Source organism: Nipponia nippon, unplaced genomic scaffold (genome assembly GCF_047370975.1).
Source record: "Nipponia nippon isolate SJK-2023a ecotype South Korea unplaced genomic scaffold, ASM4737097v1 scaffold_12, whole genome shotgun sequence".
Lineage (NCBI taxonomy): Eukaryota > Metazoa > Chordata > Aves > Pelecaniformes > Threskiornithidae > Nipponia > Nipponia nippon.
In genome coordinates, this window is record NW_028262313.1 from 2,814,331 (window position 1) to 2,840,000 (window position 25,670).

Sequence of the window (25,670 nt, forward strand, 5' to 3'; positions counted from 1 at the left end):
CTACTGCTCCACATCGCAGAGATACCTGCAAACCGCTAAAATTAAATACACGAAAGGAATTAGGAAAATAAGTTGGCTTGCAAGTTGTCGCTGCTCCCTCATGTACTGTAATTAAGTTCCTTACCATTTTCTTTCACCCCATTAATCAGGATAGTTTCTTGGTCTTCTGAGGCACAATCCTGCTCTTGTTGGTCATCCATCAATTTAACCTCTTTCTGTTCACTCCATGCCCCACTGCATCTGGCCAACCTGCACATTTCCAGAAACATAACCACAGTCAGTACAATTCCCAGAATCAGCTCAAGGAACCGTGAATAAAAAATAACAACAATAAAAAACCCCCGCACAACCTCACATGCTGCCCTTGCCCTGCTTAAGAGGACAAATACTATTTATTTAAGCTATCGTATTTTCACTCTTCCACTCCGAAAGCCAAGTCCAATGTATTTCAGCAAGGTGAAAATGCTATATATCACCGTTTCCTTCCCCAAAGTCCTTCTTTAGAAGGTGGAGCGGTGCTCTGCACCTCTGCAGCACCCTTCGCATCGCCCGAAACTGCTTTGCAAAAGCAGGGAAGCGTTATCTTCGGGCGGGTGAGTGGAGACACAAAGAGGAGGGGATTTGCCCCAGGTCAGACAACAGCAACCCTGTGTTGGAGTTGGAAGAGAAACAAAGATATCCCAAGTGACAACTGCTTGCCCTAGCTGCCAGCGACTGCTCTCGTCTTCCAAGCGTTGGCAGGTATGAAAAAGTCCCCAGAAAAGCAGTTTTGGGGGATAAAATATGTCTAGTCTCATTCTTCACCACAAGAACTCCTTCCTTGAAAGCCTTGTTCCCCAGCCACCTACCACCACCCTCACGGTCCCTGTTGGGTTAAGCTTCATCTTGGTTGTACGGCCACCAGTCGAGGCTGACTGGACTTGATGGTACTTCTCCAAAGCAACAAAACCGGGATCAGAATCAGGCCCAGATTTCCTCCCCTCCTGCATTGAAGATCCCCCCACGTTACAATGATCGCCCGCCTAAGGAGAGGGAGACCGTGCAACAGAGAGATGCGGCCGAGTCCCCAGGCACGGGCGGCACAGGATAACCCTCATCAGTGCGCCCGATGGACAGAATTTCACCTCTTTGACTGCAAATTCAAGTCCGAATCTGTTTTTTTCCTTCTGGCAACTTGAATTCAACTTTTTCTCTCAGGTACTAGATTGAAGCATTGTTTTAGGTGGTTTTTTGTGGGTTTTTTGTTTGGTGGTTTGTTTTTTTTTTTTTTTAATCAACACTTGTCAATGTCTGATCTTCCCACAGTATTCACTGCCCTGGGTTCAGCGGCCGAACTTCATTCATATTCAGATTTGCAGTGGAGTCCTCTTAATTAACGTGAAATCTTTACAACCGTCTTAGTAAGTGAAACCTTCACTGAACTTAAAGATGTTGTGACACCGAGAGTAAGATAAGAATAACAAGCTTCAGTAACTCAATTCCTTTGCATATTTAGAGGAATATTTAACTAACCCAGAGAGTTTTACTTTGATGCAAATCCGTATTTCAAAGCTCTCAAAGCGCGAGTCGGTTTGCTGCAGTAAGACCCCTCTCTCCCGCCAGCACCCGCACCCTCCCCGCCACCCCGGGCTCCCACGGCGGCTGAGAAAAGCTCCAGCCGAAGCATCGCTGACGTCTTCTAACAGGAGCGACTCGAAACGTCAAAGCACGGATCAGGCGTCCTTGGGAGTTATTTCCATGCAGCTTGAAGATTAACTTCGGAACGTGAAAGCTGCTCTGCATTTTCCAGTAACGGTCTACAACTTCATGCCTCCTTGATAGTATCTCCTGCCTATTAAATATATCTTAATTAATATAAGTATTAATAAATTAAGTTTCTAAAATATCTGTTAATGAAAATATTAATAAAATATCTTAAGCCTCAGGAAAACCAGAGGCTTCTCAGGAGACCAGAGAACCACCACCGGCCCCACGCATGGGCCGGCGTGAGTTCTGGGAGGGGGCCGTTTGCTGCCTGAGGAAGCTCTGGGAGAAGGAGAAGCTGAGTTGAGTAAGGAGCTTCAACAGACTGTGACCCGGTAGATGTGCGCTTTGCACACCCTCGTGGTTTGCCAGGTGGGAGAAAAATGCACAACGATCTTCCATTTCAATTAGCCCCAGGCAGGTAGGGTTGGAGGACGGTGCATTTGGCTATGAACCTGTTGCTCACTTCAGCGCCCTCGGTGTGGATAATGGGACCATCATCTTCAATGCACAGAAGGTTATAATCAACATTTCTGTATAGTCTGATCTCCACTGTCTTTCTGAAGTGCAGAGGTGATGCTCTGATAGAGGCTTATCTGTGCACAGACACCAGCAGATGCAAAGTAAAAGGGGAGAGGCCCTGCCACCGCGCCTCGCTTGCGACTATCTGTAGCCGAGGGGCTTCAGCATCCAGAGACTACAGCCACAATTTATTCTATTAATTTCCCTAATTATTTTCAACCTAGTTGACACTGCTGGCCTCCACGGTACCTTGCGGTAATGTGTGCGGCAGCTTCCGTGCTGCGTGAAATGGCCCTGCTTTTGGTTGGTTTGAACCTGCTGTCCTCCAAAGGACAGGGCATGTTTTCTCACAGAAACACAGCCTCAGTCCTAGAAAGGACCTGGAGTATGACCATCATTTAAATATTTAATAATATTTATATTCACAGGAGAATCACGGCAACATTTGAAGTTATCCAAGTACGTAAGCCAAATCAGGATACTACTGAACTTTTCCTGTGTTTAACCCACAGGAACCAGGTTGCGGGGTAAGAGCTGATCCAGTGTTGCGGTAGAAAGCTTCATCCTACAAGTCAGGTCTTTGTTTTATCAGTACGATAAGCTGAGACCCGCAGTTGTAAGCTCAGAAGCACAAGCATCGTCTCTGCACAGCTTTGCTGACCTGATTTTTGCCTGGGTGTCCTGGTTTATAGCGATTTGGTGTAAAATGCCACAGGTGGCCTGCTTTCAACCGGTAACATAATCACAGCCATATTAAAGTAATGGCTTGCAATGAATAAAACATAGGACAAAAGCAGAAACAATAATTCTCCAATAATGTAAATTTGTCACTTCCAGCACACAAAACGTCTCCAGAGAGAAAATAACAACACGGACATAAAACACCAGCGAGCTCCCCCAGAAAGATCCCAAGCATTTTAAAGAAGGCATCATGCTATTACCGCTGGGATTTCCACCGGAGGAGGAAGGAGCACGGTCTTACGCGTGGGCTGCATGCCTCTCTGCCTGCTCGCTTCTTGCTCTTTCGCTTTGTGGAGTCGGTGGTTTGACTGCAGTTTGCAAACGGGTACGTGAGGGAGGCTTCTGCCTTTCCGTACTTCTGACAGATGCTCAACGGCCGACCTTCAAGGAGAGAGCAGGGCTCGCCTGGGCAACAGACTGAGAAGGCAAGCAGTGGGCAAGCAGGCAGCCACGCAAATGGAGGCAGAAAAAGAGAGTTCATAGGTGGGGACACCTGTGGGACTTTTAATCTCCTATTATTATTTTTTGGGATGTGTGTGCGTAAGGGTGAGGGAAGCGCAGAAGGGATGTTTCTGGTGGATGCGATCCAAAGGCTGGAGAAGACAATGAAGGTGACGAAATGCAAGAACGAAGGGGATGTACCTGCGGACAACTATTTGCCTCGAGCGCGGTAACTCGGAGGGCAGAGCTGAGCTCTAGAAACGAGCTGGAAAGAGTTCAGACAGGGGATCTTCGCATACAGTTGGAGAGAGATGAAGTGCGAATGAGACAGACAATCTGAAGTTTGCAGAGACCTACTGAACAAGAGGACCTTTCGGGAGCGGTGTGACCATGAAAGGTCAGATCCCAAGAGGGACAGGGAGAAACACCGGCGACTGCGAAAGAAAAGCTGACAAAGGGGCTTGATGCGATGCAGACCAAGACGAAACCAAAGACTGGGAATAACAAAGAGAACAGCTGGGTCCTTGAAAACTAAAGAAAAAAAAGAAAACTAAAGAAAACTAAAGAAAAACTAAACCGAGATAGATCTGGGGTATAAAGGCGATGGGCAGAGAATACACCAGGTAGCAGGAGAGCACAAAACACAGAGCCATCTGCGAAAAGAAGAATAAAAGGGAGAGAATATGGATTTCAGACGGCGTCAGGCCATTGAAGAGATATATGACTGGGGTCACGCTATTATGAAGAACCGACAGGAGGAAAATCAGTCACCAGCTTGAAGTTTGTGAACTTGACTGGAGCTAGAATGGATGGAGGAAGAAGATGGCGGGCGGAAGACGATGGTCAAAGACGCAGAGTCAGAGGAACCCAGGTCTCCGGAGGAGGAGGGCAGGAGCACAGCTTGGCAGGCTGTGCTTCAAGGACGGTCGCAGGTGGTTCAGTCGTAGGGGAGAATTCAGAAGGACTTTTCTTGATTGCACCATGTACTTTAGGGCACTGGTCTGCTAAGATCACAGCTGGCATGACAGAGAAAGACACAGGCTAAGAAAGGAGATCAAAGAGAAGAAGTCACAGAAAGCAAGCAGCGGAGCTAAAAAATAATCCAACCAGTTTTAAGCACAAGATGGACAAATTAATGGACAGAAGGACAGGACGCAGTTGCCTGTGACAGCAGTACACAGGACTCAGTGACCTGGAGAAATGCCTTTCAGCCCTATTGACTCATGTCAGGTGAAAGACTGCGAGTACCTCAAAAAATCCCTCAGCATCACAGCTGAGAAAATTCTCCATTCCTCATGTTTCCCGTCAGTTTTCCCACTGCTTGTGCTAATGGGGTTGTGCAAAAGCTGTTAGCGACTAGATTGCGTGCACAAGTCTGGAAGAATACAAACGCAGCACCCAAAATGGACCCTCCGCTGTAAACCTCCCATCGCCTCTTAAGCCTGTGTCCTCAGCCCAGATGGCCAAGTAACCCAAAACACTTTTTTGTTCTGTTTTAAAAACCCACAGGATACTCGAGAAGTCTTATGGGCACTGGTGTTGCCGGAGGGGAGGCAGACACGGTCAGAGAACGCAAGCCGATGTCTCAGCTGAGGCCCCACTGGCTCCCTCTGCTCCCAGCCATATTTAGAGGCAATATCCTGGTAGAACATCCCTTCATCAGTTCTTCGGAGTAAAAACAGATTATTTCTTTTGCTATAAATTCAACAGGGTATGCAAAGCAACAGCAACACAAGCAATGTTCCCTATAAGAAACAAAATCAAGAGGTGCCGGTTATTTACCTAGAACAGAAGAGGAAACGCCTGAATTACAGAGCTAAAACATCTGGCCATGTTCCCACATTCACCTCCAGTCACACAAACGACGGACCTTATGTTCACTTAAAACTGGCACTTTTTTGCGCAGCTTGGATTTAAGCACGTTCCTATTACCAATAATTTTACAAAGGGGAAACGCCACCAATTTATACAACCATGAGGAAAAAATGCATCTGCTCGATGCCTGTCCTCTACAAAGAAAGCAACAAGTTTCTTTGCTTCTTTCTCAGCCGGGAAATACCTGTTTCCCCCCGGTATTGCACGCAGCTGTCCTGAATGGATGTTTCCAAAGTGTACAGGCAGGGGTCCATCACCTTGCTGCTGTCAAGGGTGCCACGGGGAGAGGACGTGCCCTTCGGCCACCCCAGCTGGAGAGCCCTGCTTCCCCAGATGCCGGCCCAAGGAGAAATTGTGCCAAGGGACCCGCTGGAGAGATCTCCTCCCCCCGAGAGGACTCTCCGCAGACTCTTCCTTGGGAAGCAGCAGCGATTCGGCTCACGGCGTTTTCCAGCAGAAGCAGTGATGGTCGCAGTGATGCCCTGGAAGCACTTACGGGGGAGAAAGCCAGCCAGCTAGCCACGGCTGCCACATAACCCAGTGCCTGGCCGCTTATATATATATATATATATATATTATATATATATATATATATCTGTCTCCACAGCTAGCTGAACATCTCCTCGTTCATATTTCCTGGGCACCAGCATTATACTTGTTGAAGCTTAATACGCTCCTCTCAAGCAGAGGAGAAAAAAAAAAAATCCACCAGGTAAAAACTAGACTGACAGAAAGCCCACCTACACATATGGGAATTATATTAGATGGACTAGATTATGGGTTAGCTATAGCTGTTCCATAATTAAAGTTGCAAGAGTATTTCGGCTTAAAGCTGCATCAACAAAAGGTCGCTAGCACCCAGACAAAACGCAACGTGCCAGTTCCTATTTACACACCGCTTTTACATACCGAGTGCTTTTATTTGTTGTAGATCATGAAGGTAGATGGAGAGGGAGTATCCAAAGTGAAGGAAAATCTTTTTATGGAGAAGTGGGGGAAGAAAGCAAAGAAGATGTGGCTTTTTTTCCTGCAGAGTTGTGAATAAGCGCAGGTGTTCTATATATGCAGTTGTATCTTTCAAAAAAAGAGCTTTAGAGAAATTAATTACATGTCAGAGCCTCTGACAGGTCTTTTAAGAATTATGATACTTTTGAATGAAAACATTATATACTTAAAAAGAAATACCATGTAAATGTCTCAGAGAGATTTACATTCAGTGGAGTAATAGTAGAAAAGAATTCAGCTCTATCCGCAGTACAAATGGATGCTGAACATGCTGTGCTCTTCCTAACGACGACGTCTCCTGCCCTTGCAGGACTTCATTAACTCTCCCGCAGAAGCACAACACCGAGGTCAGGGGCATCTGCCAGGACTCAGCCGTAACCAGAAGCGACGCCGCACCCCCGAGCGCCCGGCTCCTCTCTGCAGCAAGGCCACCACGTCACACGCCTCCTCCTGCGCTGAGGCGGGCAGCAAGACCTCTGCAGAGGAAAATACCCGAGTGGTTTTCTGCTTGGACCTTGTTTGTTGGTTTGTTTTCCCTTTTAGCCCTGACAAAACCCGGGCAGGACATAGGCCAGAGCTTCCCATGGAGGAAGCGCGGTGGGGCAGCGATCCCGCCACGCGCCAGGGTGCAGCGATGCCAGGGTCATCCTTCACTGACCTGAAGGATGCTGTTTTCCTACCAGAGTCTAAAATTCCCCAATCCCTTTTATTCCATGGATTCCACTTGGTTTTTCACTATGATTTGATAACTGGTGGGTGAGGTGATGAAAATTTTCACTTGCCAGCAGATGGGGATGTATTTTACTACTAAGTCTCTAAAAAGAGGTTCTCTAGAAGTACCTCTCTGAGTAAACCTGTTTTTCCAAGAACTTGTATTTTTATTTAGGCCAAGGGTCTCTGAATTTTGTCCAGCACCATGGCAAGAAAAAAATACAAAGAGTAGACGAGGTTTCCAGAACTGACAGGGTTGGAAAGGTGAACTTCGTGAGGACAGGTACAGTGCGAAACCATCCTCCCACTCTGCCCGTCATAAAGTGCTTCTCCAGTCCATGAAAGGGATGTTGGACTTAAGGTTCTGGTTTTAAAGTTATTTTCCCAGGAAAATCTCATGAGGAAATCATATCTCCCAGCAGTTCCCCGGGCTTCTCCTGTCCATGATGGTGAACACGTGGGAGAAAAGGCCAAGTGAAGGAGAAATAAAAAAGAAAAAAGGCCTTTGTGGGTCAATCCCAGCAGTGAGGCATCTAAAACCCTTCAAGAAGGTAAAGTTTGATAGATCAACGTTAGCTGAGAACAGGTTCGGCAACCTAGGTATAAATACAGATAAAAGCCTCCAATTAGGAATAAATCTGGGGGAAAAAATGAAGTTGATAAAAAAGAGCTTGCAGAGAAAATGGAGAACACAAAAACCATGAAAAGAAGAAACAATTTAAGAACTAGTGTGTTCCCAGAAGGTGTAAAGGATGGATGGCTTGTTAATATTCATAGCAAGCCTCCACTTTTCCTCAGCTGAAAGCAGATGCAACAATTATCGCAGAGCCCGAGCCCCAACTCCAGCAGACCCTGAGATATGATATTAAGAGCAGACTATTTTAGAGCTGACTCTGAAATAAATGACAGTTTCTGACCTTACTCCGGGAGGACATAAGGTGCAAGTGTTTCAAGACCTGTCACAAACAACTTTAAGGAAAAAGGAAGGAAGTGAACAAAATTATAGCCTTCATGACAAAGCACACGTAAAATACAGAAGGAGCTTTCTCTGTAAATGTATTTTCACACATCAAGAACAGCAGTATATCATAAAGGGAAAAAGGCGGCAATTAAAATCCTTGAGAAGCTGAAACGCATGAGGGAATGTCTGAAATACGGCGTATTTCAGCATAATACCGTACCGTATTAGGGAAAGGATAGCTGCTAAACCCAAAAGACGAGAGTACCAGAATGCAGAGAGAGTGAAGCACTCATTGCACTACAGGCGTGCAAGGGACGGGTGTGAGACGGGGCAGTAACTGGGGAGAGGGGGAACCTCATGGGGGAAAAAAAAGTCCAAGTAGTCATGTGGAGAACAGAGGGACCGAGAAAATGGGAGGAAGAAGGACGGTCCGAGTCCAAAAGCAAAGGACACCAGTCTTGGATGAGCACAGCTCAACGCCACGTCCCCAGAGATGGCAGTCGAGAACCTGTTAGAAAGTTGATGGCTCAGGTAAGGAAGAAACAAATATCCTTCTTCACCAGACGCAGGATGAATTTACACGGTGGGGCCGGGGAACTATTCCCCTGGGAATAACGAGGGTGAGGAAATGCAGGAGCCCAGGTAGACTCATGAGGGTTTCAGTGAGTACACCTGATTTTAAGGTCAAGAAGCCTGAAGAGGATTCCTGGCTACCAAGAGCAAGGGAGGACTATCAAGAAGAGTCACTGCATTTCTTTTTGGTCACCCTCTCTCGTTTTATAAAAGGGGGAGGAAATTAAGCCATAATTAGCATCACCAGCTGTGTAGTTTTGAAAAGCACTGGCAAGCTGAGGGGTAGATTTTCATCTCCTGAAAATGAAAAAGAATGCAAACTTTGTTTTAGCTGTGATGGCCTAAAGTGAAAACATTTCTATAATTATTAAAAGAGATGAATAGCCTTATCCAAAGAAAGACGGTTTTACAATTGACAACAGACAGGCCTAGTATTAAGCCGTTGGTACAAGCCTATTAAAAAAAAATCAGCGATGAAAACAGTCGCAGGTACAGCTGCCACCTTGCTCCCTAGGACAGGCTTGTAATTTTATGAGCTAAATCCATCCTTTCTGGCGTAGCAGGCAGGCTGCTGGATGAGGACTTCTGGGCCACCCTGACCAAAGGTCACCTCAGAAGAAAATTAACAGCAGCAGCTATCCAGCCAGGGTTAGCTCCTTCTTTTTACAGAAGCAGAAGCTACCTTTGTCTGGGATGGGATGAGGGGAAGGCAAGAGAGGATTTCAGGGATTTCCTAAACTTAGCTCTTGATACATCAAGACGGCAAAGAATGGAGGAAAAGGGGGTATTTGTTGGAAGAGCAAGACCTGAACGTATCTGAAAGGAGAAGAACCCAGGCACATATTTTAGGACTCGATACGCTCTATGTAGCTCCAAGAGGGTCATAAATCAGCTGGTCTCATTATTTTCTGGCAGACCTGACTTCTGTAGACTGGAACTCAAAATATAACCAGTACTTGGGAATAGCACACATCTACCCTATGCTGCCTCTCAGCACAAGATACATAAAAAAATTTTCAGGAATATCTAAGAGCAAATCAATAAATTGTTATGGGAGGCTGGCAAGGCCATGGAGAGAGTGAGTAGCTCCTTAACAAGGCTTATTAACAAATCGTAAGAACACAAACCACCACCATCAGCAATAAACCAAAAAGCAAAACAAGAGCCAAACCAGAGCAGCCCAGGATTGAGGCCCTGCCAACCCTGGGGTTCAAAAACTGGCAGAGTGGTCCCAAAACATCACCCAACACTGGAAATTAGAGGTAAATTGACCATTGTGCCAATTAGTAAAGCAAATAAACTTATTCTGTGAAACAAATACAAGGTGAGCCAAACGGAAGCTAAAAAAGGATGTCAATCCTGTTTATGAGAGATACTAAGAAAAACAGATGTTTCACTTGGGAGAGAAAAGAGACACTTTTGGACAACTTTAAAAGGGATCCCCTTTTAAAAGGGATCTCCTCTCTCAACTGTCTATTTTAGCTTGTGTGAGAGGTAAAACCCTCAGCCAGAACCAGGCGAGAAAGTCCCTATACAACCCCCCGAGGAAGGGGGAAGCAGATACTGCCAATTATCTGAAGATCGATAAATGAGCAGATCCACATGGGGTTACAGCTGAATTTTAAGGGCTCCAAAATGCTTTAATGGCTCTGATTAATTAGATTATGCATGGAGGAGATACTCCCTCCCACTGGAAGGGACCAAAGAGAGCTGTAGTAAGCATATAGGTGACAGATTGCACCGACTTTCTGTCCTATAGACTCACTTCATCCATAGGTGTTAATGCCGAGCGTTGGCCGGCACGCTGGCAGATGGCCACGCAATGTCCGAGTTGGGTGTGCGACTCCAGATCACTCAGGATTCATTGTAGACAGACAAACTGCTGATAAAATCAAGAGGGCACTTAATGTGCTACATGATAGTCACAAAAATAGTGTTCAAGATACCATAGCAAAGTCTCGGGCCAAACTGAATGGGAAAACGGCAATGAAGCATTTTTCTTTAGAGATGAGTTGAGAATTTACATTTTTGCTTTGTCAAGAAGAGCTGGCGTTGCTGTGCTAGCACGTGAGGTTGCCTCGATGGGGTTAATATCAGCAAGCGGGGTCCCCGCTGCTGCCACTGCCCTCCCGAACTGCCGGCCGTTACGGGTAGAAGGAGAAAAATGCCCAAAGACAGCCCGTAACGTTGCTTTTTGCCTTTCCTCCTTAAAAGCAACTGTATTCCAAACATGTAGTTTTCACTCAATCTCTGGATATAAAGTTAAGATAAATCAGAAATGTTAAGGGCCTGCATTTCTGAGAAAACTAGGCTGGAATGATTAAAAACCCCAACTCTCATAAATCTGCAAAGGTTGAAAATTCAGTGCGATACTGGGGTATTAACCTTACAAAAACACGAGGACCTCTCCAAAGCTAATTATGTATCAGTCAAGTCTAAAATAACAGAAGCCATTAAAGAATAGTTCAGGACGGAGATTTCTTGATGGGCAGAATTGCTTCATTTAAATGAACTTATTACCAAAATTCTCTTTCTGCTGCTGTATTTACGGATAGGTCTACAAGACAGTATCTTAAAAGCTTAACAAACTCTTCCTGTGAACCTAATCAGGAAATATGAGAGACCGAGGTCAAGTGCATTAATATTACAGAAGCTTACTAAGAAAGGGGATGTTTCACAGTCCCTTGCACACTGGGTATTATCAAATAACTCAGCCGAAGAACGGTGTGTAAAACGTTGTTTAAAAATACAGATTAATACGGCACCAGAACAGCACAAGGAAATGGATTTCACAGAGGAATGGTGAAGAAAAGACTCAGTCCCAAACTTTATGATTACCTCTTTTTTTGACTTCTTAAGGTTCCCTATCAGAAGTATTCTCTTCTCATCTCTGTTAACCACTAGGTTTAAAAAAAGAAGAAAGAAAAGAGGATTTTTTTTTCTGTACAAATTTGTAATATATTAAAGTTTGGACTAAGGAGGGCAATTAAGCTGGCTGGTGCTGGAGGAGGATATGAAAGCTCATCAAGATATTTGCAGTAACCCTAGTGGGGTAAACATTTCTCTCTTCTAATATCTTCAAATTAGAAATTTTATAGGAAAAAAGAAATCTTAGCAATGCTCGTTTGTCTCTTATTAGCAATTAGCCGACGTGGACTCAGGATAAAAAGTGTTAATTTCTAAAGTAAACATAATTTTCATCAAAGCACAGATAGGAAGACCGAACAACTGAGTGCTTGGCTTAGGCACAGGAAGAAATTAAGCTGGAGCGAGGGGAGGAAGGGCTAGGGCTCATTCCTCCCGTATCTTACGCAAAGAAACGTTTCAAGGAGCGCTGCCTGGACAATACCTGCTCACGGCGGGGAGCGGGGGCTGCCTTCCCCGGATGACTGCGGTGCCCAGATGTGCTGGGTGGAAGCTCCCATCGCAACGGCCGGGTCCCCGCGCGAGCTCTGCCCAGCCCGGTTCCTCCGCTGACCCTCCTCTCCGGGACGTTCACTCTGGGCAGGACGCACCGTGCTATTAGCTACGAAACAAGGAGCTGCCTGCATGCAGAAGGACTTATTTTCCATTCTCGCTGCAGTTCCCTTACCACGGGACATGCGATGTGCTAAAATGCGGGCCATCATCAGCTTTGAGAAACTAAGGAAAGCAGATTGCTAGAAAAGAGGCAAAGGTGAGAAACCCCCCAAAAAGGGTGACGTTCCTCAGAGATGCGGAAGACAAAAATCCCTTAGCCATTACATCCAAGTTTCTAACCAGATCCTTTGAATATTCATGAACAACTTGAAGTTTTATAAGGATTTTTCCTTTTTATATACATATAAATGACTATATTGATAGCAGATGGGCTCCTCCATATGATTTCCTTTTTAAACTTTCAACTTCATGCGATTCCTTGTGCTGGGAAAGGAAAGCCTGTGCTTTTAGCTCCGGAGTACAAAGCTGGGGTTACTTCTGTTCATTTGCTTTTGCTTTCAAAACCTTTAATTACACAACCAGGTAGCAGCTCTTAAATACATCATCATCATTGTTGTTTTCCCAGAGACCACCTGGGTGTATTGGGTCTGCCAGGCAAGGAGAATCTAAAAGCGACTTACACTTACAGAAACTATACAGCACCTACTGACTGATGCATATTTTCATAATAGAGTGAGTAGTTTCCTATAGCTGACACAGCTGGACCACCAAATTTTACAGGTAAAATAGCTTCACAGTCTCATCCCGTGACGCGCATCTGAAGGAGCGAATGCTTCTGACTAAAAAGGGAATAAGGGTAGGTAGGAAAAGCAAATGATCAAAACACTTATCACGCCGAGAAAAGAACTTATTAGGCCCGATAAGGAGTCTGAATTGATGACAATTATAAGATACCATCCATTTTTAGCTAATAATTCAGAAAAAGGATGAATTATTTGAGGAATAATATGTGATCACTTATTTAAAGACTTATTGTAATTTATATGCTGGAGGAAGCAGAGGTAAGGTTGCACGAACACTTTAACGCTTACCTTTCTGGACGGTTATACCTTGCCATTCAAGTGCAGAGATTTAATAGCACTGTATTTAGTTTTAAAATACAGCGGCTGGTTTAGTTTATGGGGCTCCTGCATTTATAAAACAGCAAGCCATTTTACAAGGCCATTTTATACGCATTCTACTTTTCCTCCACTTCCCTGTTCACGTTTAATAAATCTGCCAACATTTGCCTTTGAGAACTGGTTCATTTATCTAAATTCCCGAACAACCCCATCCACGACTCTGCATGCCTTAGCAGTTCACCCGATTAGACGAAAGCGTCAATTAAATATAAAGCTACGTCTCTTAATTTTCACTTAGAAAGAATTTGGGTTTCGCCAAACACGGAAGGCGATTTCTGAAGGCAAAATCCTGCATTAAGAGAGATTGCAGCTCCTAAGATATTGGTCCAAATCTCCATCCGTATCCAGGTAACAATCTGGAATGCTGATATTTAAGAGGAAAAATATCTGGACAGATGCCCCAGCTCCCTGGGAAGCGATGTTTAGTTAAAGTCTTGGATATCACTGAAAGAAGATGTGGAGATGTCACACTGTGGCTGAAGCATTTTTTCAAGTGCTGAATTATTCACCCGTGAATCTCAGATGTGAAATCCAAATGCTCCGGTACTGCCCTGGCTTTAGACAATGTCTAATTCCTTTCTGTGCCACTGCAGGGTCTCTTCATCAGCTTTCTTTCATCTATAATCACAGCCAGGTCATGGATTATTAGTCATATTCACTGCAGAATTCAAATCCCGCTACACCAATCAGCCAGCCCGGGACTCCCAAAATGCTCCCCCCCGCATTAATAACCGCACGGCTCACCGCCACGCCAGAGGACCCGAACGCTCCCGGCGCTGGTTTACGGGGGGCACAACGAGGTACAAATCACAGCAGCCGTTTGCCCAAGAGAAGCCGAAGCACCGAGCTGGGGAGAGGCCACCAGAAGAACCCGCTACCTGCCCATCCCATCGCCTCACTGCCACCAGCTCTGGGCACAGCGCAGGAGATGCCTAAGGGCTTGGTTCGTATAGCCGTACCGCACCAGGAGAGACAGCTCGCCACCGCCACACGAGTCGGAAACTGAAGTTATTTTGCCGTGCGCAGTGCCCTTTCCTGGGGTGTAAATTCCTTCCATTTAGGAAGGGAGGGAAAAACCTTTGGGCTCCTCTTTCACAAGCCCCAGGTACAGCGAGTGCCGCTCCCCATCCGACACGGTGCCTGGCGAAGCACGCTGAGCTGCCTGATGCGTACCCAGCCCAGCATCCTCACTGGGGAGCGACTGGGGACCCTTCATCAGCTGGCACCAGCCTCAGCACGGTCCCCTTGCAACTGCAGTGGCCACGCGTCGCCTGGCCACGCACCGGCCACTGGTCCCAGCGATGCTCCGCGGGTCCCGCAGCCATCTCCCCCCTCCCCAGCATCCATTATTTTCCATTTTGTTAAACTTTTTTTAGACCGAGAGGAAGTCAATATGTTTCCCCGTTCTTTCTCCATGCGCACAGAGCGGGAAGAAAAAAAATCATAAACAAAGGCATTTATCAGCTTTTGCTGGAGGTGTTACTCTGCATATTGAGCTGCACGGCTGCAATTGTTTCATTAGGAGGACCTTGGTTATGTTCGCAACGTTAACGAGTCTTGGAGAACAGAGGGAAAAAATACTACGGGCAATGCCGCAGCAAAGATAAATAGGTAAACATCCTATGCCTGACATTAGTTAATACATCACAGCTTTATTCACTTAGGGCAGCCGTGAAATCAATTCTTCAGTAAAAATAAAAAATTTGTTTCCAAATCTGTGCTCACAATATGAGTGCGGCAAGGAACGATGTAACGGGGAGGGAAAGCTTGTCTTTGCTGTGCATTTTAAGTCTGCTGATTTGTCTTCGCCTAATGCAAAGCCCTGCTAAGTACTTTGTTTTCCACAAAACGTGAGTTCTGCCATTTTTCCTCAAAACTAAACAATCTGTCTTTTTTTAAACTTTCTCAGAAGTCAGCAGCCATGTGTTCCCAGCCTCTCAGGGACCCTTTTTACGGTTGTTTCCAAAGCATCCTGGCTAAATCGGCAGCAATGATGGAAACCACAGGAACTGCTAAAAACAATGGTAAAGCTAAAAAAACATTTTAAACTGGTCAAAATCCCATCTTATTTCTTGATAAACTTCTGAGCCTCACACCATAAAGAATGAGACTGCGACAAAGTTAAAACCAAACCAAAAGCAGCCTTTTAAATGCAAACCGAAGGAAGAATTCATGGTTTCATACCAATTCCCCTAGAAAACCAAGACCAGATCACGGATAACTCATCACCTGCGATAAAAATGAATCTGTTGGAATTTCCTGCAGATCCTGACATGGCAAGTCTTGCTGGAAACAGGGCTTGCTCTTCAAAGACACGTACACAGTCATGACGTGCAATCCAATAAGGCAAATTCTGCCCAGCGACCGAGCATTACAGCCCTCCAGCAGCGTGCATGCCGGGGCCACTGACAATCTCACCTTGAATACATCAGGCTTGGAGGGAGGAATCCAGCTCTTAACTCAACGCTGCGAGCGTGAGGATATCTGCTGTCGCTGCAGAGGTGCAGGCAACTGCTACAAACACGGTATTTTGCAAAAGCGACATGCATGCTGTACCTCAAGGCTTTTCTCTTGGGTGCGCTTTGCTCGTATCCCCACCGTCACCTGCCCGTGCCACCCTGGCCCTCAAACGCATGCCAAGATTCAAGGGAAGACCACCCTCCTGGGCACGCCTGGTGAAAAGGCTGGCTAAGCGGCAGGACATCTCAATTTTCAAGAGAAGGACGCAAGTGATGGATGGGCACCCAGTGCTACCCAAACCAAATTTTCCATTCACCTAACAAAATGATGGCTGACATTCATTACAGACCCCTGCAAACAGCGACGGAAGGGGAAATACAAAGGAAAAGGAAGGCTACAGGCTCTGGCTTGGTGGCAGAAATATCATCGGGGAGGAACGGTGCCACGGGTACCCTGCGGTGCTCATGGCTCAAGCAGTGGCTGCCAATGCTACTAGCCTGATCTGGACAAAACCCAGCTGCTTCCACCCCTCAAAGGAACTGTGAGTAGATGGCCAGGGTGCATGTTTAATATCTAAAGGAGGAACAAGTAGCTTCTCTGCTAAACCTAAACGTTACGGCTTAGCAGGAGGTGGGAAGGATGCGACCTCCATGTCCCGCGGCAGCGCACGGAGACGCGGCCAGCGACAGGCTCGCGAGGGGCCGGAGAGCCCCCAAAGCTGCCCTTTAACTCCGCTTTCCCACCAGGTGAGCTTTCGTGAGCTCTTTCGGCTGAAATCCACCCAGAACTGAGGTTCTTCAAGGGATTTAACAAAATCCACACAACACCTTATTCCCTTTTAGGCCTAACGATCTTATTCTCCAATCTGCAATTAAAAGGTGTGCAAGGCAGGAGCTCGGGGATCCCGCACTTCGTCCGGGCCCCGTACAAACACCCTGAATCCCATTTCAAACCTTCTGAACTATTTAGTGCTTTTTGGGCAGCAGGCGTTGATTACGCGGGGGCTTTCGTCTATTTTGAGCTCGAACTGATTGGCAATTTTGAAGAACGCGCTGCAAATTGCTCTGCTAATCACAGCAACTCCAGCCATGTAACTATATTAAAATACCATCAGTGCTGAGACAGAAAACCAGGAACAGCCAGGAAAATGCTGAGTTGAGGTTTCCTGCTCTGGATCCTTCATCTTGCCCGCTTGTATTGGGATGCTGTAGCCTCCCTATTTTTTCACCCTCCACAGAGATCTGGTTCCAGATTCCAGATCGCTGCTTGCGCCAATTCAACAATAATAACACTTAGTATTTCGGTGATGCTTCATGTTCCCTAAGCACTGGGAGGCGTTTTCAGAAAAGCGAGTGTTTTTGCAGTAGCTGCGCTCGAGCGGCGGGTATTGATTTTCCCAGGCTGCAGGCATCTGCCCGATGCCACCCGCCTGCCGGCACACATCACTCACCGGTGCAGAGCTGCAGCCCTGTATTTTTAAAATGCAAGTGTCAACCGTACCTGGAAAAGGCCACTCATACAGCTGAAAAATAATGTATCCCTCCAAGGGAACATTGACAGACGCAGAATAAGTAGAAGATTTAAAATTCCTCTTGTGCCAAGTTGCCTCTAAATCCTTTTACTGGAGATAGGGAGAGACGGGGCTTATCGACAAGGCGGGGAAGCTGGCAATCTGCTCCGAGCACGTGGATGTCTGCATCTGCCCTCAAGCCCTCTGTGGCTCTGCCTTCCCCCAGGTACTCAGCTCTAAACCGAAAGAGCCTTAGGGAGCATCATCTTCTCCTCTGCTTCCCAACAGCCTGCGAGGAAGGACCGGGTTTCCATCCCCTGCGGTGAAGACTGCCGGCTCCCTCCCTTCTGCGCGGGCAGGGTGAGATCCCAGCGTCTCCCACCAGGGCCTGGAGATCTTGGGGCACCAACTCCCGCTCCCAGGTCAGAGCTCTTCTGTCGCGGAGACATGACGACGCTGTGAAGCGTGCTTTGAAAAGTGCGTTCTGTGTGTGTTATTTTCCAGCTCAACAGTTAGAATTTAAAAAAAAAAAAAAAATTTAAAAAGTTTCATCTGGATAAACCAAACATCATCCTTCAGACTCCAAGCAGGGACAGACACCCATGCTGGTCCCGGTCACCGCCATGGGTCAACCAAGCTGTGGTCATTCGGGTTCAGCGCGTGGTGCTCAGTGCGTGCCGATGGTTCCCCGTCAGCAAGCGCGAGGGAAACGGCTCTTCAGTAGACGTGGATTAAAAATCTTCAGGCAGAAGACTCTGCCTCCCATATGCTGATGGGTGTCCCAATTACCGACGGTCCTAAACAACAGATAAAAAAGGGAAGGGGAACAATACCCTCGCTGCTGGCTGACAAACACAAAGGTCGATATGGAAGGATAAATCACCCAGTTCTCCCCTTCCATGCATTTCACTTACACCGGTGAAATCTCCTCTACAATGGATTAAATCAAAGTCCATCGTCAAGTTCAAGAACACGTTTAATGCAGATCTATTCATTTCAAGGAGGGTCTGTACAATGGATAGCTTTCCCCTTCAAAAATTATTCAAAACTGCATGCTTCCTTTTCATTCTTCTGCATCTTAACATTTAAAAAAGAAATACGGCATATTTGGAACGGGAGAAACGTGTTGTACAAATCATAGCCTGCTGTAAAAAGTATATTTCACAAAGACTTTCCATGGTACAGGGACAAGGACCACTTGTTGATAAATTACTTTCACTCGGAGAGTGGAAAGACATATTTGTATGCACCATAAGTGGTGCTATTGTTGAGCAATTTGATGGAAGTCCAGTAAAATGCGTTGTGCAGGTTTTATTTAACCTCATTTAAATCAAATTAACGGATAGGGATGGTGTCTAGGGACAAAGCGGAGTCCTATACATAGAGGCACCAAAGTGTATCTTTTGAGTGAAGGAACATCTAGACCGAATCATTCGCTTAGGCTGCCCTTATCCCTTTAGGACTCACCTACAATAATAAGGACCCGAGCAGCTCCATGGTGCAGCTTCAATTCTACGTGCATTTTTATGTCACGCGAGGAGCGGGCAGCAAGGGACGCAGCGCAAAGCACCACCGTTTCAGATACCTCCGCGATGCCACTAAGATCTTACACAAACCCAGGCACCTGCAACGAGAGCAGCCTCCGTTTGAAGCTCAAGACCATGCCCGTATTTGATGGTGGAAAGAGGCTTGCTACCACTGCAAGAGCTGAAGGTAAACACGTGCGCATAAAAAAAGGAATAAAACCAAATTCTCCACTACCACAAAGCCAACGTGGAAATGGAGCTGAAAGCCAAGATGCATTCAAACCACGCCACAAGCTTTTAAAACCAAAGACACGGGTAAAAAGTGTTTTGGGTAAATGCTGGCTGGGAAGTCTGGGAGAAGAGCCTGGGTCTTGGGCCCGGCCTCCTCCTGCGGCTCAGGGGAAATGAGCCCCGGGGATCTGTGCCGGGGAAACGCCGTGTCCACCCCAAAATGAGAAAGTTCATTTTGAAGATTTAGACTCCTGGAAATTGGCGCAGAGCTCTGGATCGCAAAGATAACAGGCCGCCTAAAAATGGCCTGGGATTTCATTAGGGCTAATAACTGCAGAAAAAAAATGCTCCCAAATGTGCATTACAAATTCAGTCTGTAGAAGTTCTTTTGAAGGTATCTCGGTTAAAGCAAATGATGTGTGGGCATTTGATTTGCAGCAAATAAGCGATTCTGCCTCCGGGAGCAGCAGTGCGAGCAGGAGCTGGTGGGGACGGAGGCTGCCAGGAAAGTGGGGCCCAGGCTGAGCCTCTGCCGGGGTGGGATGGGAAGCAACCGAAACCTTTGCCGTGGCCCAGGACCTCCGGTGAACTCTACCTGCACAAGCGCCCACAGCTCCAACGCAGGAATTGATCGAGTCTCCTCTTTGCTGAACAAACCGCGGTTGCAACACGGGAGCTTGGCAAACTCCAGCAGGGAGGAAAACCGCGGCGGGGACGAAGAGTGCAGGTGAGCGGGCAGAGGCGCCGGGCGCCCAGTCTCCTGCTGCCACAGCACCACGCGGTCCAATAGAACAAATTGTTGTCACTGCACGCCTTCTGCTGACGAAATGGAGATGTTTTCCTGATTAAAGAACGGGAGAGGATCTCCCTCATGGTCTAGCAGACGCCGGCATAAGCCGGCACCGTGAAAAAGCCAGCCTATGTCTTAGCAGGAAAGACAAGAGCAACGACCCACTGAAGAAACTTAAGAGCAATGCATAAATTAAGTCTTAAACCAGTCCTCTAGCTGTGCCCACGGCTCTTGTTTAAGGAAAAGACATTAGCGCAACGTCTTAAAGTCACTTAGAGGATTCCTGTCCATTACCATGGAGAGGTGACGCCGTGAATGATGCAGCAGGCAGAGCCTGTTTTTTCACCCTGGCTCTTAAAAATGGGGATTGGCATGTCGAAGTATATCTAAAGCACAGGGGACAGGCTGCTTTCACAGCAGGACAAGGCTGGCGGCAATTTAAAGTGATGGCTTTTGGCTTGCCACATTGGAGAGGTTAATGGAGAAGGCATTGGACGGCATGTCTCTCAGCCTGTTTGTTAAACCGACATGATATCCCGGTGCATGCTAAAAATCTCTGAGCAGGAACTGATAAATGGGCTGCGGTAAGCTTAGGGCTGCAAAGCTGAAACTAGACCCAAAGAAATGTGAGTTGTTTCAAAAAGAGCCAATTTACCCTGGGCACGGCGAGGTGGAAGCTGTCACCGCCTAAATGAGAAGAGAAGCTGTCAGGACCGGCCAGCCCCTCGCGCGCTCCTGGATGCAGAGTTTCGAAGGGCTTGGGTTGTGTTATAAAAGGTTTATTTGCAAGTTTGTCAACATTTCAAAACACCGTGTGGGAAAACAGAGCTCTTTCAGAAGCGAGGACGGTGGGACGTCACAGCCCAAGAGCTACAGCCGGGCTCGCCCCTGGTTTAAAATGCTTTTATGGGATGGATGCCAGTTTTAGGGCTTCTGCTCCGGGTTCACCCCCACCTGGAAAACACAAAGGTCTTGACAGAGAGGGGCTTATCACCACAAAAACTAAGCTGTAGAAAAGAAGCAATTAAACCACTCACAGTGATTAAGTCCATAAAACATTTTCACTGCTATTTGTCTGGGAATAACTTGCTAGAAATGACAGACCCCACTTATGTGTAATAGGTTTAGGAAGCTGTAGAGATCCCACGGGACGAGATGCCAGGCGCCCAGGCATCCTGCAGCGCTATGATTTTGCAATCAAAGGCAGCCCAGGGCCCAGCAAAGGTTGCGTTGATGCCTGGGCTGCAAAGCTGAAGTGGGAGGCAAATCCCGTCGGATGGGAAAGAGCAAAGCACTCGTGTGCAGGAGAACAACTGCGCCCAGAAAAAGGTCTGAAACAATGGAAACCTGTGCGAGAAAACAGATACAGCTCAGATCACCATGCATGTAGTTACAGGGTTTTTTGCCAAGTATTGCAGCAAAAAAAGCCAAAGCCAAAGAAGCGTGGAAATAACGGAAAACCACAGCTCAGGGCAAAGATCTCCAAGGTTCACCTTGACTGAAGGCATCTTTAAAATCTGAGAATATTAAACATTTCCTAGCCTTTTTCTTTAATAGAGAGGTTTGCATCAAAGAAATAACCTATGACAACAAGTTTGCTCTCTTACCCAAAGCGACCCACAGAACTGGGTGCAGTAACTACTGGGGTACCGGTGGTGCAGAGGATGCTCGCGAGCCCCAGGGCTCCATCTACATCTCTGCGTAGTGACCGACGGCGAGCTGCTGCTCAACCGCACGGACAACAGCAGTGCAAACCAGGGCGGGGAGGAACCCGGAGTTTTTCAGCATCCCCTTTGGCAAAAAAGGCTCGCAGTGGTGATTTTGGCGACACGTCCACCTTTCACCTCTGCGCTGATGCTCCAGGTCAGGCCGGTTTCCAGCAGGAACCTGCCGTGCTCCGTTAGCCCACGGACAAGCGGGAAATTTCCATGCACAAACCGGAGCCCCGGTAAAATTTATTTACGCGGGGGTGAGTAGTCCGGTTACGTGTCTCAGTCTGCCAGGTGACAAATGCCCTCGGCTCCCATTTACTTCAAGATGTGCCGAGAGCCTTTCAGAAATTAAACCTCTTTATTCCAAGGTAAATGACGCATGTTTTGCTGTACAATCTCTTTGCCTATTATCCACCGTGCCCATTACTGAATGCAGGTGTCACAGATGGTGCAACTCCATCGTACTGAAGGGCTTTTGTCCTCCTTTCTTTGAGCGAGTAATATTTTCTCTCAATAGCAACCAGATCTCTGGGTTGAATTGGCTCAGTCGTGTCAGGTCACTGCTGTAACTCCCCTGCCTACCAGCACAGATTTCTCGTCTAGCTTACTGTTGCTTTTCCTGGCATTGATTTGCTAATATTTCATTAATATATCCCTGATATGTGTTCTTTGTATAGCTTGGGAAAAAAAATGACACCGTTACTCTCGTTCTTTAGATCCGATTGTGGGAGGGAGGTGAAGCGCCGCTGAATTTATGCTAAGATTTAAAAGGATGCTATCAATTTGAAACTCACAAAGTACTTCAATTTTTTTTCACCTCAGTTAACAATCTAGCAGCACTGTAGAAGTGAGGGATTTTAAACGATCTAAATTTAGTGCTTCCAGCTCACCCAATGTGATCAGCTCTGACTGTTTGGTGGTTTTCCCAATGCTTGAGCTCCTGGAGTCAAGTGATGACATGACAGTCTCACCTAAAACAAAAGTATGCGTCTAGCCCACCAGACTGCAAAGAAATACTTGAAAATACGAACCAAGAACAACCTAGAGGGGCAAAAAACCAGCATGCACATAAAAGAAATAAAGATTTTATAATTTTTTTTTTTTAAATCGCGTGATTTAAGCCAGTCTTACAATTTCTGAGCATGTAAGGATTAGCCATGCTCCTTATCTTTTACCATTTATGCAGTCTGTTCATATTTTACCCTGAGCTCACCCTTACGCATTCACAGCTGCTGCGGCTCCTGTTCTGGTTCACCTACGTGATGTCACCATTGCATTAAATGATGATGATTTGCTTGGAAATGCAAAGCTAGAAGACATTGTATTATTTCCCTCTTTTTACAGAGGTTCAAACAAAACAAGAAAAGGACTTAAAATAGTATGCAAATAATAGTTGTGTTTGGTACCACACTTCATTATGCAAAGGTCCCTTTTACATGCATGAGCATTTTCTCACACTACAAGCTAAAGAAAAACTAAAGGAGTACAGGAGATTTTCTGGAAGCCACATATTCTTGAAAACCCTATAATGTGTAGAAGCGTATCATCCATAAAAATATTCCACAGCAAGTTAAAATCTATCTTTTAAAAACACAGCTCTAAAATGGCTCAATGGACGAAAACCATTTTTGGTTTTCTTCTTTTTTTTTTTTTTTTTTTTAAAATTGCATCTGGGCTGACAGCTTGAACACTGAGTTGCAGCCCGTGAGACAGAAATACCAACTCAATCTTAACAGTAGTGCTGCTACCAGTTGCTATAATGTTCTTAATCAGAGAGTATTGTGATAAAAAAAGGACTCTGGTTTGACTGCCTTTGGCATATCCTAGATATCACAGTGTCCAGATTTCACATGATGCAGTCGGAGAAGCGAACTTCCCTCTACAGCAAATCGCTCCCTAATCCCTGCTCTAATAAAAGGGTACGTGTGCGGCCGTCCCCATATTCTCGAAATGCCAGGTTACCCCTCCGCACCCCAAAGTCAGCGGGAAGGCAAGGGGAGGAGCGCTGCCTCTTGCTCCTTCCCCTCCTGCCCTCCCTGCCGCAGAACCGCTGCCTGCTGTTAGGAGGAGAGGCTGCCCTGGGCCAAACGAGATGTTAAACCTCCGTTAACATGCACGGACCTGAGATGTTAAACCTCCGTTAAGATGCATGGACCTCCCGTTTTTCAGAACCAGAGTGCTGCTGCTGGGTGACGGAGCGGGATTTCCACGCTGCGTTATACCAAACACCAGCGCACGTTTGGAGGCAGATGCGTACATGCGGCCGAGCACCGGCGGTTTCACCATCATCGCAGCATCCAAGCAAAAAGCCAGCATGAAGGGTAGAGCCAGGGAACTTGGCTAAAAGGTATTTGAGGAACCGAAGCAACAGCTTTTCCAAGTGGCTGATGGTATTTCACAGCGTTGTCTGGGCTTAAAAGAACAGCTGCCCGGGACCATCTCCCCTCACTGGATCCCTGCCACCGCCCTCCCCGCTGCCATGGGTGGTACCCACGGATCCCGGACAGGATCCAGCCCCACGATGCTCAGAGCCGCACAGGCATAAATTATCCCCACTGTGAAAATTTTACGGTCTAATTTGTGGCAAAATGCAACAGGTGCTACAACACAGGCGGGGGAACGTGAGGAGGAGGAGAGTAACACCAACGGGAACAAGTGCCTAGATAGACAAGACATGCACAGGGAGATGCTCTATTTAAATACTATGCCAGTTAAAAGTTAAGCAAACAAGCCGATGAAACAAACAACGCGCTCCTACCTCCCACCAACTGAGATACACCATGGCAGAAATAGGTCGTGTAAGTTCAGATAATGAAAGCATATAATGAAATACTATTTATGCCACACACGGCCCCACGTGGCTGTGTATTTGCTAGCTACAGGCAGCTGTAGCAGGCAGGCTGTGCCTGTGGGCACGGTAGTAACCACGCTACGAGGCTTTCCCTCCGTTAGGCGAAGGGGTCTTTCTGCAAGCAGAAAGCCGGGTCTTGTGTGGGTCACGCATGTGCCAGCGCTACGACACAAAATATTTGAAAAGCATCGTGCGCTTGGGACGCATCTGCCTGCATCAAACCTTACGACCTCCCGGGAAGCTGCACCACCGGGCAAAAGCAGGAGGAGAGCGGGTTTGAGGGCAGCAAGAAAGCCGGCAATTCAGTATCCCGGGTCGAGCCAATCGAGAGGCCAGACAGAGAAGCTGCAGTCCACGCTCCCTCCTGGACAGAGGGCACTTTGCCCTGAAAAGACTTGAACGATGATGCCAATAATAACAACCTCTAAAAGCCCGAGCGTATTTATACCGGGGAAAACTGAAAAACAAAGAGTTAGCATCTGTTACCAGCCCTCGCTTGCCAAGATGCGGCATCCAAAGTACTTCTTCGAGTCCAGATTGACAATTCTGGGCCAGCCCGGCCAGAGCGGCGTGGGTACGTGATCCGCACACGCGTCACCGGCCTGGACACCGTGCCTGCGTCCCAAAGACGCCGGCACCTCCTCCGCCAAAGGGCACCCTGCGGCTTCCCCTCGGGGTGCCAGGGGTCGGGCTCCAAAGCCCTGGGAGGACAGAGGGAGACGAGTACGATGGATGTGGGGCCGAAGGATGCACTCTGCCTGTTAGCGTCACACGCCGTAACTCAGGGCTGCTCAGGCCTGTTTGTATAAAATTCTTTTTCATTGGAAAGAGCCAATGCATCGTGAAGGTGTTTCAGCTCGGCGAGGGCATTTCTGGTGTCCTGCTGGAGAATCTGCTATGAAAAGCAGGAGAAATGACAGAAATTCAGCTCACTTCATGGAATCTCTAAGCACAGATTAATTACTGTGGTTTAGATGGCAACAGCAGCTCTGTAGCTCCTGTGCAGAGAGGCATTTCGTGGGCAGGCAGCAGAGATGGCGGAGAGATTACAGTTACATCTGTAACCCCATGTTAGCTTTCCTCCCTAACATTATTAAGCCACAAACTCTGTTGTTTCCTAATTCGCAAACCGGACTACTACTGCCTTTAACGTTGACTCTTATTTCATCGTATTTACCAAGGATGCCAATATATAAGGTGAAATCCCTTCTGTGTGTTATTACTAAAATAACTAAGGATCACTGGCTGCAGTACTACTGGAAACAAAACAATAACGTTTTCATTTCACTCCAGGAAAGTGTCTTTGCTAGACAGAAACATCCTTACCCTTGCACCATGCCTATTTATTGGGGAAGCAAAGCACAAACAGAAATAAGAATAAATATTCGAAGGGAAACATGAGTAGGTTTAAGTGCAA

At 46.8% G+C, this 25,670-nt stretch overlaps 1 protein-coding gene across 3 annotated transcripts in view; it reads right to left on the reverse strand.

Moving 5' to 3' along the window:
- Window positions 1-25,670, reverse strand: part of NEXMIF (neurite extension and migration factor) — a 173,841-nt gene that overhangs the window by 15,981 nt on the left and 132,190 nt on the right. For 2 of the 3 annotated variants that reach the window (XM_087748385.1, XM_087748386.1), the window contains exon 3: window positions 125-249. In XM_087748385.1, coding sequence (XP_087604511.1) covers window positions 125-200 — 76 coding nt within the window. In that variant the 5' untranslated portion in view covers window positions 201-249. Of the gene's footprint in view, window positions 1-124; window positions 250-17,133; window positions 17,291-25,670 lie in introns of those variants that run through there. The other variant, XM_009476958.2, reaches the window with a different exon arrangement.